Source organism: Pongo abelii, chromosome 16 (genome assembly GCF_028885655.2).
Source record: "Pongo abelii isolate AG06213 chromosome 16, NHGRI_mPonAbe1-v2.0_pri, whole genome shotgun sequence".
Taxonomy (NCBI): domain Eukaryota; kingdom Metazoa; phylum Chordata; class Mammalia; order Primates; family Hominidae; genus Pongo; species Pongo abelii.
The window spans coordinates 86,293,864-86,309,378 of record NC_072001.2 but is presented as its reverse complement, the minus strand read 5'-3'; the positions used below and the strand labels follow the sequence as shown (position 1 = coordinate 86,309,378).

Genomic DNA, 15,515 nt, shown 5'->3' with positions numbered 1-15,515 from the left:
AAAAAGGTTTAATTGACTCACAGTTCCACATGGCTGGGGAGGCCTTACAATCCAGGTGGAAGAGGAAGGAAGAGCAAAGGGACATCTTACATGGTGGCAGGCAAAGAGAGAATGTGTGCAGGGAAACTCCCCTTTATAAAACTGTCAGATGTTGTGAGACTTATTCACTGTCATGAGAAGAGCCCAAGAAAGACCTGCCCTCATGATTAAATTACCTTCCACCAGTTCCCTCCCACAACACATGGGAATTATGGGAGTTACAATTCAAGATTTGGATGGGGACACAGCCAAACCATATCACTCACTAACAGTTAACTTTTTTCCTGTTTGTTTTGTAATAGTCATCCTAATGGGTATGAAGTGGTATCTCCTTTACATTTCCCTAATGATTAGTGATATTGAACACCTTTTCATCTGCTTATTGACCATTTATATATCTTCTTTGGATAAATATCTATTCATGTCTTTTGCCCAATTTTTAACTGGGCTATTTCTTTTTTTTGTTGCTGAATTGTAAGAGTTCATTATATATTCTGGATATTAACCCCTTGTCGGATATATTATTTTCAAATATTTTTCCCATTCTGTGGATTACCTTTTCACTCTGTTAATAATGTCCTCTCATGCACAAAGGTTTTAATATTGATGAGGTGCTTTTATTCTTGCATAGGGCTTAGGTAGTTGTAATATTCTTGGGTGATTTTTTTCTTGTGGGATTTTGTAGGCACTGCTTCCTTGTGTTCTGGCATTAGATGTTGCTGTGGAGAAGGAAGACCTTTCCCTTTGAAGGTCACTTGCTTTCACTGCTTGAACGTCTCAGAAATTCTTCTGATCCACATCTTTCCTTTTTTTGTTTTAATTAGAAAAATAGAGAAATAGAAAAGTTCAGAGACTAGTATAATAAACTCCTGTGTACCCACACCCAGAAGTAACTCATGTTAATACTTTATCATTTTTGAATGACATTTTTTTTTTGAGATGGAGTCTTGCTCTGTCGCCCAGGCTGGAGTGCAGTGACTCGACCTCCGCTCACTGTAAGCTCTGCTTCCTGGGTTCACGCCATTCTCCTGCCTCAGCTTCCCAAGTAGCTGGGACTACAGGTGCCCACCACCATGCCCAGCTAATTTTTTGTATTTTTAGTAGAGACGGGGTTTCACCATGTTAGCTGGGATGGTATTGGTCTCCTGACCTCATGATCTGCCTGCCTTGGCCTCCTAAAGTGCTGGGATTACAGGCGTGAGCCACTACGCCTGGCCAACAGTATTTTTTTAAATCAATGTTTTGACATGCACATAGTTTAGTAAGTTTCTTGGGTTGGGTTCTGAGAAGAAGACCTGAGATGAAGATTCGTATCCAAGTGATTTATTCCAGTGGAACCCAAAAAGGAAGTGAGAGAAGTGGAAGACAGGAAGGAGCACAGCAAAGTTGGGATTTGGGGTGAATCTCAGCCATTGCCTATCCAGTGGCAGCTCTGGAGGGTAAATTACTCAGAAGAGTTTGTCCTGCCTTAGGGCAGCTTGGCCTACATCTAAATTTTGAAATATATTAACATAAAGATGTTTTTCATCCTCTTACCATTTTAGGGCCTACAGAATCTGCAGTGATATTCCACATTTCATTCCTAAAATTGATTTTTAGTGACTTTTCTCTCTTATTCTTTCATAGTCTTGCCAAGGAATTTAATTTTATTAATCCTTTTTAATTTGTTGATCCTCTTGCTTATATTTTTGTTTTCCATTTCATAATTGCCGTTCTCATCCTTATTATTTTCTTTCTTCTACTTTCTTTGGGTTGTATGTGTTGTCATTTTTCTATGTCTTGAAATAGTTTAAGATCATTGATTTTTTCATCTTTCTTCTTTTCAAATATGTGCATTTAAAACTACAGATCCCCTTCCAAGCATAGCTTTAGCTGCTTTACTCAAGTTTTGGTATGTAATATATTCATCTTCATTCATTAGGAGTATTTTCTAATTTTCATTGTGATTAATTTTTAACCTATGGAATGTGTTTGGACATTTTCTAGTTTTAAACTTGCTTTTTTGCTTTGTTGTCAGAGAAAAACCTTGTATTATTTCAATCTTTGAATTTTTGAGACTTTTCTATGTGGCTCAGATCATGATAAATGTTTATAAACATTTCATAAATACAAAAAACATATATTCTGAGATGGTTAGTTGTAGCTTTCTATACAGTTACATAGTTTCAATTTGTAATTTAATTGTTTCCATATTCTATATCATTACTTATTTTTTTCACCTGCTCGATAAGTTAATGATAGTTGTGTTAAAACCTCCCACCATCATTATGGATTTTTCTATTTCTTCTTACAGTTCTGTCAGTTTTTGCTTTATATATTTTGTGGTTATGTTGTTAGGTACTTCCACTTTTAGAATTTGTTCCATCCTAGTGAAATCAAACTTCCAACAGTATGTAGCATCTCTGTCTTAAAGTCTACTTTGTCTAATTAGTGTGACTAAGCCAGATTTATTTTGGTTAGTAGTCTTATGGTAAGTATTTTTTTCAATCTTTTATTTTTAATCTTTCTGTTCATTATATTTAAGGAAAGTCTCTTTTAAACAGAATATAACTGAGTTTTTAAATTTTATCCTGACAGTCTGTATTTTAATTGGTGATTTAGTCTATTTGGGTTTAATGTAATTGATATATGTGCATTTAAATCTTCCATTTTACTATGAGCTTTTAAAATTTATCCATCTGCCTACATTCCTTTTTCTCTCCATTTTTGCCTTCTTTTGGATTGAGTGAATGTGTTTTCTTATTATATCTTTTCCCATATACATTAATTTGGAAGTCATACACTCTTTTCCGTTTTTTTTAGTGGTAACTCTAGAGCTTAAAACATCTATCCTTGACTTCTCAAAGTCGAATATTAATTGATTCTTTTATCTTCTTCACGGATGATACAAGAACCTGAGGATACTTTAAGGCCATTTATCTTTCTTCTGACTCATAGGCTGTCATTGTCAGGTATGTTAATTCCATATAAATATTTAAAACTCCACAATCCATTATAGTTCCTGTTTTACACGTTGCTTTTCTTTTAATTTACCTGCGTTTACCATTCTTATTTTTGCTCTTCATTTCTTTCATCATCTCCAAGCTTCCTTTAATCTTAAAAACACCATTTAATATTTTCTTTAAGACTGGTCTGCTGAAGATGAATTCTCTTTTGTCTGACAATCTCTTTCTTTTACTTTAATTTCCTGGAGGACATTTTTGCTTTTGTAGTTGTCCTCAACGGCATGGTTGATCTGTATTATCTAGCCCACCATTCCTCTCCATCAGACTTTTAAATTTGGCAACCTACAGTTATCTCTTTTTAATCTTACCTGATGTTGTGTTATATATGCTTCATGATGACTAACCCAAGAGCATAGATAATATCCTATTAAATCTTCCATCATGTAAAGTATCTTTATGTTTAAGAATTTATTTTTAACAAAAATAAAGTCAGTATGAAACAAAGCTCTCATTGTATTTGAATGTTGTATGTCTCTTGCTGCAATCTGAGAGGACCTGGTTATGATTCTTAGAAAAGAAAAGAACAAGCTACTTGCCTAGTAGGTATAAACACTGATTGCATTAATAGGGAAACATAACCTAGATATTGTCAGGCATGATATTGGTTTGTATGGGGGTTGTCACTGGAGATGTGGCCCATGTGATTCCTCAGATGGTCTCCTGCAGGGCCCATGGTTTCTTGTGTGTTAATGCTGGCATAGGTACATTCCAGAATATGATTCTTTTTTTTTTTTTGAGATGGAGTCTCGCTCTGTCACCAGGCTGGAGTGCAGTGGTGTGATCTTGGCTCACTGCACCCTCCACCTCCTGGGTTCAAGTGATTCTCCTGCCTCAGCCTCCTGAGTAGCTGGGACTACTGGTGTGAGCCCCTGCACCTAGTCAGAATATGATTCTTAAATACACTAATACCTTATGTCTGAAATACTGCAAAGTCCACATGTGGAAAGGGAGTAGAGTTTAGACACTGGGCATCATGGAATGACTTATATTCTGCTTCTATGGACACACTCTGATCTTAGCATGCAGTAAAGACAACTATCTTAGTCAATTTGTGCTGCTATAATGAAATACTTGAGACTGAGTAATTTGTACAGAACAAAAATGTATTCTCTCATGTTCTGGAAGCTGGGAAGTCTGAGTTCAAGGCACCGGCAGGTTTGGTGTCTGGTGAGGGCTGTTCTCTCTCCTTCCAAGATGGTGCCTTGTTGCCATGTCCTCTAGAGGGCATGAATGGTATGTCCTCACGCAGTGGGAGGGCAGAAGAGAGGGAACTAACTCTCTCAAGCTCCTTATAAGGGCCCTAAGGGCTCCACCCTCATAACTTAATCACCTCCTAAAGGCCCTACCTCTTAATACTATCACATTGGTGATCAACTTGCAACACATAAATTTCCAGGGACACATTCAGACTATAGCAAAAACCAAATGTGCTTTGTTTTATTTTTCAGCTACATGTTGTATGTATGTTTCTTACTTCTGGAAAATAATGCCGTTCTACAGCAATACTGTGAAGAATCTTATATCAGTTATAAATACACATGTCTTTTGATTTACTTCTTTTTTTTTTTTTTTGAGATGGAGTCTCACTCTGTCACCCAGGCTGGAGTGCAGTGATGCAGTCTCGGCTCACTGCAGCCTCTGTCTCCCAGGTTCAAGCGATTCTCATGCCTCAGCCTCCTGAGTAACTGGGACTACAAGTGCACACCATTACATTTGACTAATTTTTGTATTTTTTTTAGTAGAGACGGGGTTTCACCATGTTGGCCAGGCTGGTCTCGAACTCTTGACCTCCAGTGATCCACCCACCTCAGCCCCATGAAGTGCTGGGATTACAGGCATGAGCCACCACACCCGGACTTGATTTACTTTCAAGCTGACAGTCATTTGTCACCAACAAGCCCCCAGTTTGATCTACAGAGGCCAGGAAGATAATACGAATCCTCACAGTGGCTGGATGGGGACTGGGCATATTAGAGGTCACATGCCCTTTAAAAATCGGATGGCCACACTTAGTTTTAATTATTGCCATGCTGTGATGTGAATTTTATTTTATTTTCCTGAGAAGTCAGAAATCTAGATTTTTTTTTTTTTTTTTGAGACAGGGTCTCACTCTAGGCCTCAGAAATCTATATTTTTATGTGAAATCTTCATATATTTAAACCTTAACAAATAATTCTTTTTTTTTTTTTTGAGACAGACTCTCGCTCTGTCACCCAGGCTGGAGTGCAATGGCGCGATCTCGGCTCACTGCAAGCTCTGCCTCCCGGGTTCACGCCATTCTCCGGCCTCAGCCTCCCGAGTAAGTGGGACTACAGGTGCCCACCACCACGCCTGGCTAATTTTTTTGTATATTTAGTAGAGACGGGGTTTCACCATGTTAGCCAGGATGATCTCAATCTCCTGACCTCATGATCCGCCCGCCTTGGCCTCCCAAAGTGCTGGGATTACAGGCGTGAGCCACCGCACCCGGCCTAAGAGATAATTCTTTTTAGGGGCTTGTTTGGCAGAATATACAATCATTATTAAATAACTCAGACCTGCAGGCCAGATTCCTCCCAGAGACCAACAGCTTGCCCCCTTTTATCTTAACCATTATCAGGTAAACTGCTCTCATTCTGTACACACAGGTGCTGAGAATCCTACCTCAAGGGTGGGCTTGAGGATGCTTGGGAAGCCTGAATGAAATTGGCATTTGCCACAAATCATTTAATACAGAAGCCTGGGAGTCATCCTAACATCTCCTTTCTTCCTGCATCTGGTCAGCTGCCAGCTCCTATTGATTCTAGCACCTTTGAACTTTGCATCTATGCTCTCCTCCTCCAGACACTGGTAAATCTAGTCTAGGCTCTTGTCTCTTGCATGTCAGTGGCCTTCTAGCTATGCTCTCTGATGTGAGGCGTTGCTCCTCAATCCTTACCCACAATCCTCAATCCTTACCCACACTCCTGCCAGAGTAAGTTTTCCAAAATACAATCTGCCTATGTCACTCCTCTGCTTAAAAATATTCCAGTGAGTCAATAAATTACTGTGCTGGAAAGCTTCTCTTTGCCCTCCAGATCCACTCCCCACCCTTCCCTGCCCCGCGCTCCACCCAATGGGAAGCTGACCTGCATGGACAGCATCAATGGTCTCCCTTGCTCTCTGGCTCCTGGTTGGGTTTGGCCAATAACGAGCACTGCAGGGCGGCTGGAGAGAGGGAGGACAGAAGTGTGTTTGTTTACTTCCCCAGCTCTCTCTTTGTGGGTTGCTGTGGGTTCTGATTCTCAACCGAAGGCCTTAGCTCCTCTCAGGCAGCCCTGTATACACAGCCCCTGCCTGCCCTTGCCCCATCTAGCGTGCAGGGCCAAGGCAGATAATGAGAATCGTCAGATCCACAGAATCTGGCTGGCACCAGCCCCAGGGTGCTGCACCAGGCTTCATGGTTTCCCTGTACCCTGTCCACTACCTTGGTAAATAGCGTGTTTTTAAAATGCTTTCCAAGCAGGATGGCAAGTGTGTTAGTGTCTGAAATAATGAAAAATGTTGTGTACTCAGCATATGGGATATGTGGTGCTAGCAGGAGCCACCAGAGATGAAGCTGGACAAAGGGTAGGATAGGGCACAAACAGCCTAGAGGGGCAGAATGTGTGTCCTGAGGAATTAGTGAAGGGCTTTAAAGGTGGTAAAATAATTAGGAGCACATTGACTAGGAAAGTGTCAACCAAATCCTAGAGGCCATCAACTGTCAGGATAATGAGTTTTGGAGCCGCAGAAGGTAGAATGGCCTAGAGAAGGGAGACGTAAAACACAGAGGTACGGAGCATTTCTCAACAGTACCTAGCACACAGCTTTAGATATATGGGTGTTTAATATATCCTGGTCAGACTGAATTGTTGAGTCTGTGTGACAGCTTGAGTGACATTTTTATGCCGTTTACCCAATTCATATTTTTAAATTTCTTTTGTTAAAGACCTCAAGGTAGTATTAACCTGAAAGAATGTATTTACTGTTAACTAAATCTGGGTCGTTTGAGATCCCCTTAAATAACCTTTGTGGTAACATTGGAATGAACATTTATTTGATGTCTGGGAAGTAATATCCCAGTGGAACTCATTTTATTTTGAGTTGTTTTTAATATGGAGCTGTTAATATAGCATTTCCAATAAGTGACCTTATACGTGAAATCTGTGTTTAATTACTAACGTTTTAGCAAGACTAGTAGAACTGTACTATTCGTTATAAGTCATAGATTTAAGAACTTGTCAGGAAAATATTTTATGATTTGATTTATGCCTGGGGATCCAAGAAAGGCAAGCAGTACTTGAGTCTTTATGAGATGGTGAACATACTTATTCCTACAATATTTTTGGCTTTTACCAGCCCTATTATATAATGAGTAAACAATATCTTTTTTGGAATTTTTCATCCAAAATATTCCCTAGCTAGAGCTTTACTTAGGAAAATATGATTTCCTAAGAGATCTTTAAGCCTGATAATTTGAACCAAACAACACAAAGTGCATACTGCTTCTTTGGAAGTGTTTTCATAGCTTTCCTTTTAGTGTTTTCCTTTTCCCTTTAAAAAAAAAAAAGAACTTTTATTGGGTGTTTTATTGTGCAAACTATACATGTTTGTCGTATAACATTAGAAATTATAGATGATCATAAAAGAAGAAAGTAAAAAGTGTTTGTAATTCCATCGCAATTAGAAAACAGAGGTGAGCACAAAATAAGGACTCACATGTAACCTATCATACGGAAGAAGGTGATAGGGATACCTGAGGTGCTGCCCATGCTTCCAGCAGGGTTGGTATGTTCAGCGGAAAGTCTATCCCAGCTCTCCTAACCAAGGTACAAATTGCTCCTGTTTCAGGGTCTCCTTCCCCTGGGCCCCTTGTGTCTGTTGCTCTTGACAACCAAGGATTGCCATTGCCTCACCACAGCCCTTGTCCCTCTCACCTGATGCTCATTGATTTGTGAGCTACTTGAGGGCCAGATCCACACTTGTATTCCCAGGGCACTGAGCACAGAGCCTTGAACTTAGCAAGCTCTTGGTACAGTTTGTGTGAGAAAATGAACAAATGCATGTGAGTTCATGAACATCAGTCAGGAATGCGAATTCCTCATGAAAGAACCTAGATAAAATGAAATACTTTTGAAAAGCAGAAGTGTAGCTCTGCTTGCAATATAGAGGGGGAGAAAAGTAAACGACTTCACAGAGATATCGAAAGAATGTTGTGGTCAAGCAGATCCCAGCAGCAGATGTATTTGATCCAAGAGGCGAAATGCTAACTGTGAGTGATGATAGCTGGGCTGCTGTATTTGACTGGATTCCTGGTCGTGAAAGGAAGTGGAGCATCAGTGGGGAAAACACACAGATGTCCATAAGGAAAATGCAGGCTTTGTCTGGGGTAAGACAGAAAGGGCTTCTGCCTGGGCCCCTTCTTTAAGAAGAAAATAACTTTTATTGGATGTTTTATTGTAAAATTATACATGTTCATTGTATGACATTAGAAATTATAGATGGTGGCTGGGCGTAGTGGTTCATGCCTGTAATCGCAGCACTTTGGGAGGCCTAGGCGGGCGGATCACCTGAGGTCAGGAGTTCAAGACCAGCATGGCCAACATGGTGAAACCCTGTCTTTACGGAAATACAAAAATTGGCCGGACGTGGTGGCGAGTGCCTGTAATCCCAGCTACTTGAGAGGCTGAGGTGGGAGAATCGCTTGAACCCAGGAGGCAGAGGTTGCAGTGAGCCAAGATTGTGCCACTGCACTCCAGCCTGGGTAACAGAGTAAGACTTCGTCTCAAAAAGAAAAATAAAAGAAATTATAGATGAGCCTTGGACACACATGGTTCTCAAAGCCACAGTTGTTCACCTGCAAAATGGGGACGGTGATATCTATCTTAAAGGGCTTGTTGAGAAGGTTAGAGAGAAGGTGGGAAAAGTACTGGCAGGCAGTACTCACGCTGTGCATTAGTAATGATTAACAGTGCTTGCATTATGTAGGACAAGGTTGTTCAGGTCTTCTTCCATGCTCTGCCTCAGATTCTGGCCCCAGACAGGGTCACAGAGTGACATGATATTGATTGAAGCACACTTGGATTGGGTCCAAATAACAACTGACCATATAAAATAATAACAACATGGAATTTAAATGATTACTTGAGACAACCTAAAGAGATGTTTGAACAGGGGGAATTGGGAGAAGCTATACTCAACTGACAAACACAGACATTCACCTGGGTTACAATCCGGCCAAAGATCCAGCTGATATCAGTCAGCTGTATTTTATTGTCATTAACCTTCAGAGCTGGGGTTAACCAATGTGGAGCTGCTACATACCTCTTCTCTCAGGAGGTTTACCACCACCGTGCTGCCCAAGAATACAGGTTCCACCCTGCCGGATCCAGTTCCTTCTGATGGCTGATTTCTTCCCTCCCCACAAACCTTTCTGCCTCCTGACATTTGATGACGGTAATTGGTATTATTTCATATTTTTGTTGTAACATTAAACTGTGTTCACAGATTCCAAGTCTGATTAGTTGGCTGCTTACTTGGCATTATGGTCGGCTTACTAGTTTAAAAAGCAGAAATACGCATTAATGGAATGCTGTAAGATTAGAGAGCTATGTCCTGCACGTTTATCAGGGACTTGGGTGAAGACACAGAAGCTGCAGAGCTGAGCACAGTGGCTCGTAGATAGGGTGACAGGATCAGGGTTCAAACAGATCTCAACAGGCTGGTATTCTGGGCCAAAACCAACAAGAGGAAATTCAGTAGTGATGAATGTTAAGTCTTGCATAAGTACAAATGGGAGAGAGCTGGCTCTCCCATCATTGTTTTGACAAAGACATTATTTTTGAAGAGGAAAAACAATTGCTTACCCTTATTGAGATACTCACCACCTGCATGCGTGGAGATGCTGCCTGTACTTTATATGTGTTATTTTATTTAAATCTTGTTTGGGTAAAGATTATCATCTCTATTTCATAGATGAGTTTTAGAAAGTTTAAGAAACTCAGAGTCAAACAGCTTTTAACTATTATGTGATGCTGTCTCCAGAGCAGATTCCAACAAATGGGCTGGCTGAAAAACGAAGGAATGGAGGGAGGGAGAGAAGAAGGAAACTTAGGTTTTATCTGAAGAAACCTGGATCATAGGTGCAATGTATAGTCTGTGTTCTTAGATTCAGTGTTGTATTCTGGACACTACATTTTAAGACTTAAAATGTGCAAATTTCGATGTGTGCCAAGAGAGAACATAGTTGCAAAGGATCTGGGAACGTAGAAGAAACTAGGAGGCTTTCAGAAAGCTTGAGAAGGGCTCTTCTGTAGAAGAGGATCAAGGCTCTGTCCACTGCTCTAGAGGCTTGGAAACTCCAGGGAAGCAGGTTCTGTTTCACTGCAAGGAAGACGATGCAAACGTACGTTTTCAGCAATGGCCCAGGTGGCGCTTCATTCTGCTTCAGTGGAGTTATTTCTGAATGTCTGTGTTATCATTACGCTGCTAGGATGAAAGGGAAGAAAGCAGAACTGGGTGGAAATCTGGGATATTATTGCTATTACTCTCCAGAGAAATAATACATTAAAAAGGCAGAAGGGCTGGCTGCTGGAGATGGCATTGGGGTTTCAAAACAAAATCCAACCATCTTCCTGGCTGGGGAGAGGAGAAAAACTCAAGGACCCCTCTTGAGGTGCCATTCATGCTCTACTTTCTTAGAGGGAAAATATCTTACCTATCCAATCAGAGAAGCCAAATGCTTGCACTTATAACATGCCTATTTTAGTTATTTTAGAATCAAGATTTTTTTTTTTTTTTGTAAGTTAAGGTAGAGAAGTTATGGAAAGAAACCTGATTCTAACTATGAAGTGAACAGATGGAATAGTGGGAATAAAAGCAAATTAAAACAGTATTGCAAAAACTCTCAACTTTCATTTAAAAATATATATGATGATGTTTTTCAACTTTTCACATTCAATCTTTTGGTATATCAAGTGACAAAATGAAAAATCAATTTCAGCTGTGTATATTTTAAACATTTACCTAAATGATTTGGACTTACCCAACCTAAAAGTCCAGATGAATGTATTAAACTGCTTATTGTATATTTTGTGAATTAAAGCTTTATTTTTTTTATTATGTTATAGACAGGGCACAGTTATGTTTGATGACGTTTACTATAGAAAATTGAACTGAACAGTGGTCTAATTAGAACAGTAAATAGTATGGGTTTAATTAGCCCCTATTCCTGATGACAGATTTGATCAGTCACCAGATATTTATCCTTTCCTTTCACTTGACTGTTACTGAAATATTGCCTCTAGTAGGACTGCTCACTGTGCTATAAATAGGTAGCTTGGCAAGAAGCCATAAAGCCCATTGACCGGTGAGACTTGAGTGAAAATTATTGGAAAACCCCCTCTTTGCTTCCAGTCATTATTTCTTCATTTCACTTTTGAAGGTCTTTTCCACAGATCCCTCTTTTAATTTAATTTTTTTTTTTTTTTGGTTAGATGAGGTAACTTGCCTAAGGGCTTAAGGAAACCTGTGCAATATCTAGTTGAGTCACATGCTGCAGTTTATTAGTATGTCACAGTTTCTTTCATAAACTTTGCTGTTCTCCAGCTTAGAACTTACCTATTAAATTCTGTCTGACTTGAACTTTTCTGTACACCAAGAATATGTGGTTTTTGTTTGTTTGCTTCCTTGTTTTTAATTAAGGTATGATGTGTTTTATTAAGAAAAGACTACAAAATGCAGAGAAACAGCAACAACAACAAAAATATGTTAAAGTCACCCAAATCCCTCACATGTAGAGGTAGCAATGGTAACATTTTAATTAACCTCTCACTCCTCTCCCTATGCATGTACAAAGTTTACATGTATGAAAAATGATATAGGTTTAATATGATTATCTAATGATTGTCTTTTTCCCCACCCCGATATTTTTTAAATAGAAATTTCAAAAACCATGAAAGTTCAAATAGTAATAAAACTGGCATTTAACAATTTATCATATTCTGGGGGGGACTAAGGAAAATTAAACATTCAGTTGAAGTTCATTTCCTGTCTTTTCCCAACAACATTCGTTCCTAGTCCTACTTCCTCCATTCTTAGAGCTAATTTGGTATGTTTCCAGCCTATATACCTCCAGCCTACATACGCGTTCTTTTACTGGTATATTTTGCATATATACGCCTATGCCTATAGCTTTATCTGTAGAGAAGAGATAGAAAATGATATATGTGTTTTTATTTTAATGTAATTAAACCTATCAGTCTTTTCCTTTATAATTTCTACTTTTATTGCTATATCTAGGATAGTCTTTCCTATACAACTATTGGTATAGGTATATCCAAGATTAATCTATTAATCTATAATATTTATAATATTTTATGGTTTCAGTATTTTAACATACATTTCTAATAGATCTGCAATTTATTTTGGTATATTCTATGAAGAAGTTATCTATGATTTTTAAAAACACAAAACATGCCGGGCACGGTGGCTCATGCCTGTAATCCGAGGACTTTGGGAGGCTGAGGCGGGCGGATCACGAGATCAGGTGATCGAGACTGTCCTGGCTAACATGGTGAAACCCCATCTCTACTAAAAATACAAAAAATTAGCTGGGTGTGGTGGCAGGCACCTGTAGTCCCAGCTACTTGGGAGGCTGGGCCAGGAGAACTGCTTGAACCCACCCGGGAGACGGAGGTGGCAGTGAGCTGAGATCACATTACTGCACTCCAGCCTGGGTGACAAAGTGAGCCTCCATCTCAAAAACAAAACAAAACAAAACAAACAAAAAGCCCACAAAACATTTGTCACATTGATTTGTGGTGCTATACTGTGTCCTATTCTTGATGTATTTCTGGACTCTTTTTTTTTTTCATTTTAATTCGTCCATTTGTTTATTGCTGTGCCAATTCTCTAGTCTTAATTGAGACAATTTTCCTCTCATTTTACTTCTTTTAGAGTTCTTTTAATTGTGTTTAAAAAAACTCGTAACACGAGATCTACCCTTTTAATGAATTTAGAAGCATATAGTACAGTATTGGTAATTATAAGTACAATGTTGAAAAGCGGATCTCTAGAACTTTTTAATTTTGCATGGTTGAAACTTTATACCCATTGGACAGTAACTCTTCATTTCCTCATCACCCCAGTCCCTGGCAACCACTATTGTACTTTCTGCTTCAATGAGTTGGTCTATGTTAGATACCTCATATAGATGGAACCATGCAGTATTTGTCTTTTGTGACTGGCTTGTTTCACATAGCCTAATGTCCTCAAGATTCATCCATATTGTGGCATGTGATAGGCTTTCCTTCTTTTTAATGGCTCCATAGCATTTCATTGTGTGTATACCACGTGTTGTTTATCCATTCATCTGTTGATGGACATTTGGGTTGCTTCCATGTCTTGGCTATTGCAAACAATGAGTGTGCAGATATCTCTTTGAGATCCTGATTTCAATTCTTTTGGATAAATACCAAGAAGTTGGATTGCTGGATCATATAGTAATTCTATAGTAATTCTATCTTCCTTCACAATTTTTTAGCTTTTTTTTTTTTTTTTTTTTTTTGAGACAGAGTCTCGCTCTGTCACCCAGCCTGGAGTGCAGTGGCACGATCTCAGCTGTCACCTCTGCCTCCCAGGTTCAAGCAATACTGGTGCCTCAGCCTCCCGAGTACCTGGGACTACAGGCATGTGACACCATGCCCAGCTAGTTTTTTTGTATTTTAGTAGAGATGGGGTTTTGCCATGTTGCCCAGGCTGGTCTCGAACTCCTGAGCTCAGGAAATCTACCCACCTCGACCTCCCAAAGTGCTAGGATTATAGACATGAGCCGCCATGCCCGGCCTCCCTTGGCTCTTATAGGTATTTATGCCACTAGATGAACTTTAGAATCATTTGTTTTGTTTCAAAAAATTTTTCTTTGGGGATTTTGATGGGACTTTCTGTAAACTTACAGATAAACTTGGAGAGAAGTAGCATTTTACATTATTGAGTCTACTCATTCAGGACTATGGTTGTTTCTTCATTTATTCAAGTATATTTTAGACCCCTTAGTAAAGTTTTGTAACTTAATAATGAGTTTTATTTCTTTTCAGGTCTATACCTATATCTATCTATGTACTTTTTACTTGTAATTCCCCTTCTTCTCTGTAGTATCCTGAATTAAGTCAATGGTAGAAAGTCTAGGAGACCAGTTAAACCAAGGTGTACTCATAATTGACTCTTCCCTATTTTCTTGGATTCAAAACCTTTATAACTTGGCCAACTATCTTCATATGACTTTGTTTTCTAGGAATGGAGGTTCTCTCAGGAGGTTCCACAAATCCTTATGCAAGGTTTCTTGGGAGTTACCGCCAGTCTGCCTGACACACAAGCAAGTCAGAATTTCACCCATGAGCACTTCTTTTTTTTTTTTTTTTTTTTTTTCTGAGACAGAGTCTTGCTCTGCTGCCCAGGCTGGAGTGCAGTGGCGCAATCTTGGCTTACTTCAACCTCTGCCTCCCGGGTTCAAGTGATTCTCCTGCTTTAGCCTCCTGAGTAGCTGGGATTACAGGCACGCACCATCACACCCGGCTAATTTTTGTATTTTTAGTAGATGGGGTTTAGGCTCAAGCAGGGTCCCTGCTATGTAAGTTAGAAAACAGAATAATGTAATTGATATTTAGCCAATTTATTTAAATTTAGGAATGATAAAATTTCAGATATGATACTGAGCTTAAAAGCCATCTCGACAAAACCTTAAGGTGGAAAGGCATGCGTGTGTCAACTGATTTTCATATAAACCTGTCTTTTTTTAATGCAGTCATTCCAAAGCAAAACATTTTTGGGTAACATTGGTCTTTGTGAAGAGTTAGAAGATGACTCTGGATTTGGGAGGCTGAGGCAGGCAGATCACCTGAGGTTAGGAGTTCAAGACCAACCTGGCCAACATGGCAAAACCCTGTCTCTACTAAAAATACAAAAGTTAGTCAGGTGTGGTGGTGGGTGCCTGTAATCCCAGCTACTCAGGAGGCTGAGGCAGGAGAATTGCTTGAACCCAGGAGGTGGAGGTTGCAGCGAGCCGAGATTGCGCCATTGCACTCCTGGGCAATAAGATCGAAACTCTGTCTCAATTAAAAAAAAAAAGGTGACTCTGGAATAACTGGGGAAGATTTGGGATATTTCTACCACATTTGCCTATAATTTATTGTGGTTTTTTTGTTTGTTTGTTTCTTTGCTTTTTAACATCTAGACCTCAAGAAACACTCGTTCAGATGAAGACAAAGATGGCAACTGGGATGCTTGGGGCGACTGGAGTGACTGCTCCCGGACCTGTGGGGGAGGAGCGTCATATTCTCTGCGGAGATGTTTGACTGGAAGGTCAGTGGTGGCTTCACTTGCTCCTGCATTTGGAATGTGCCAGTGCCTCTGGATGGGTGGAGAGGAGAGATAACTTTATTTGGCTTTGGAATGTACTGTGATGATGTTGTA

General features: G+C 39.5%; 1 protein-coding gene across 8 annotated transcripts in view; it reads left to right on the top strand.

Moving 5' to 3' along the window:
• ADAMTSL3 (ADAMTS like 3) overlaps positions 1–15,515 on the top strand; it is a 388,590-nt gene that overhangs the window by 102,640 nt on the left and 270,435 nt on the right. For all 8 annotated transcript variants that reach the window (XR_008513716.2, XM_024232567.3, XM_024232568.3 and 5 more), the window contains one exon: positions 15,277–15,404. Coding sequence is in view for 6 of the 8 variants with exons in the window: in XM_024232567.3 (XP_024088335.2) it covers positions 15,277–15,404 (128 nt within the window). In the remaining 2 variants the exon portion in view is untranslated. The remainder of the gene's footprint in view (positions 1–15,276; positions 15,405–15,515) is intronic.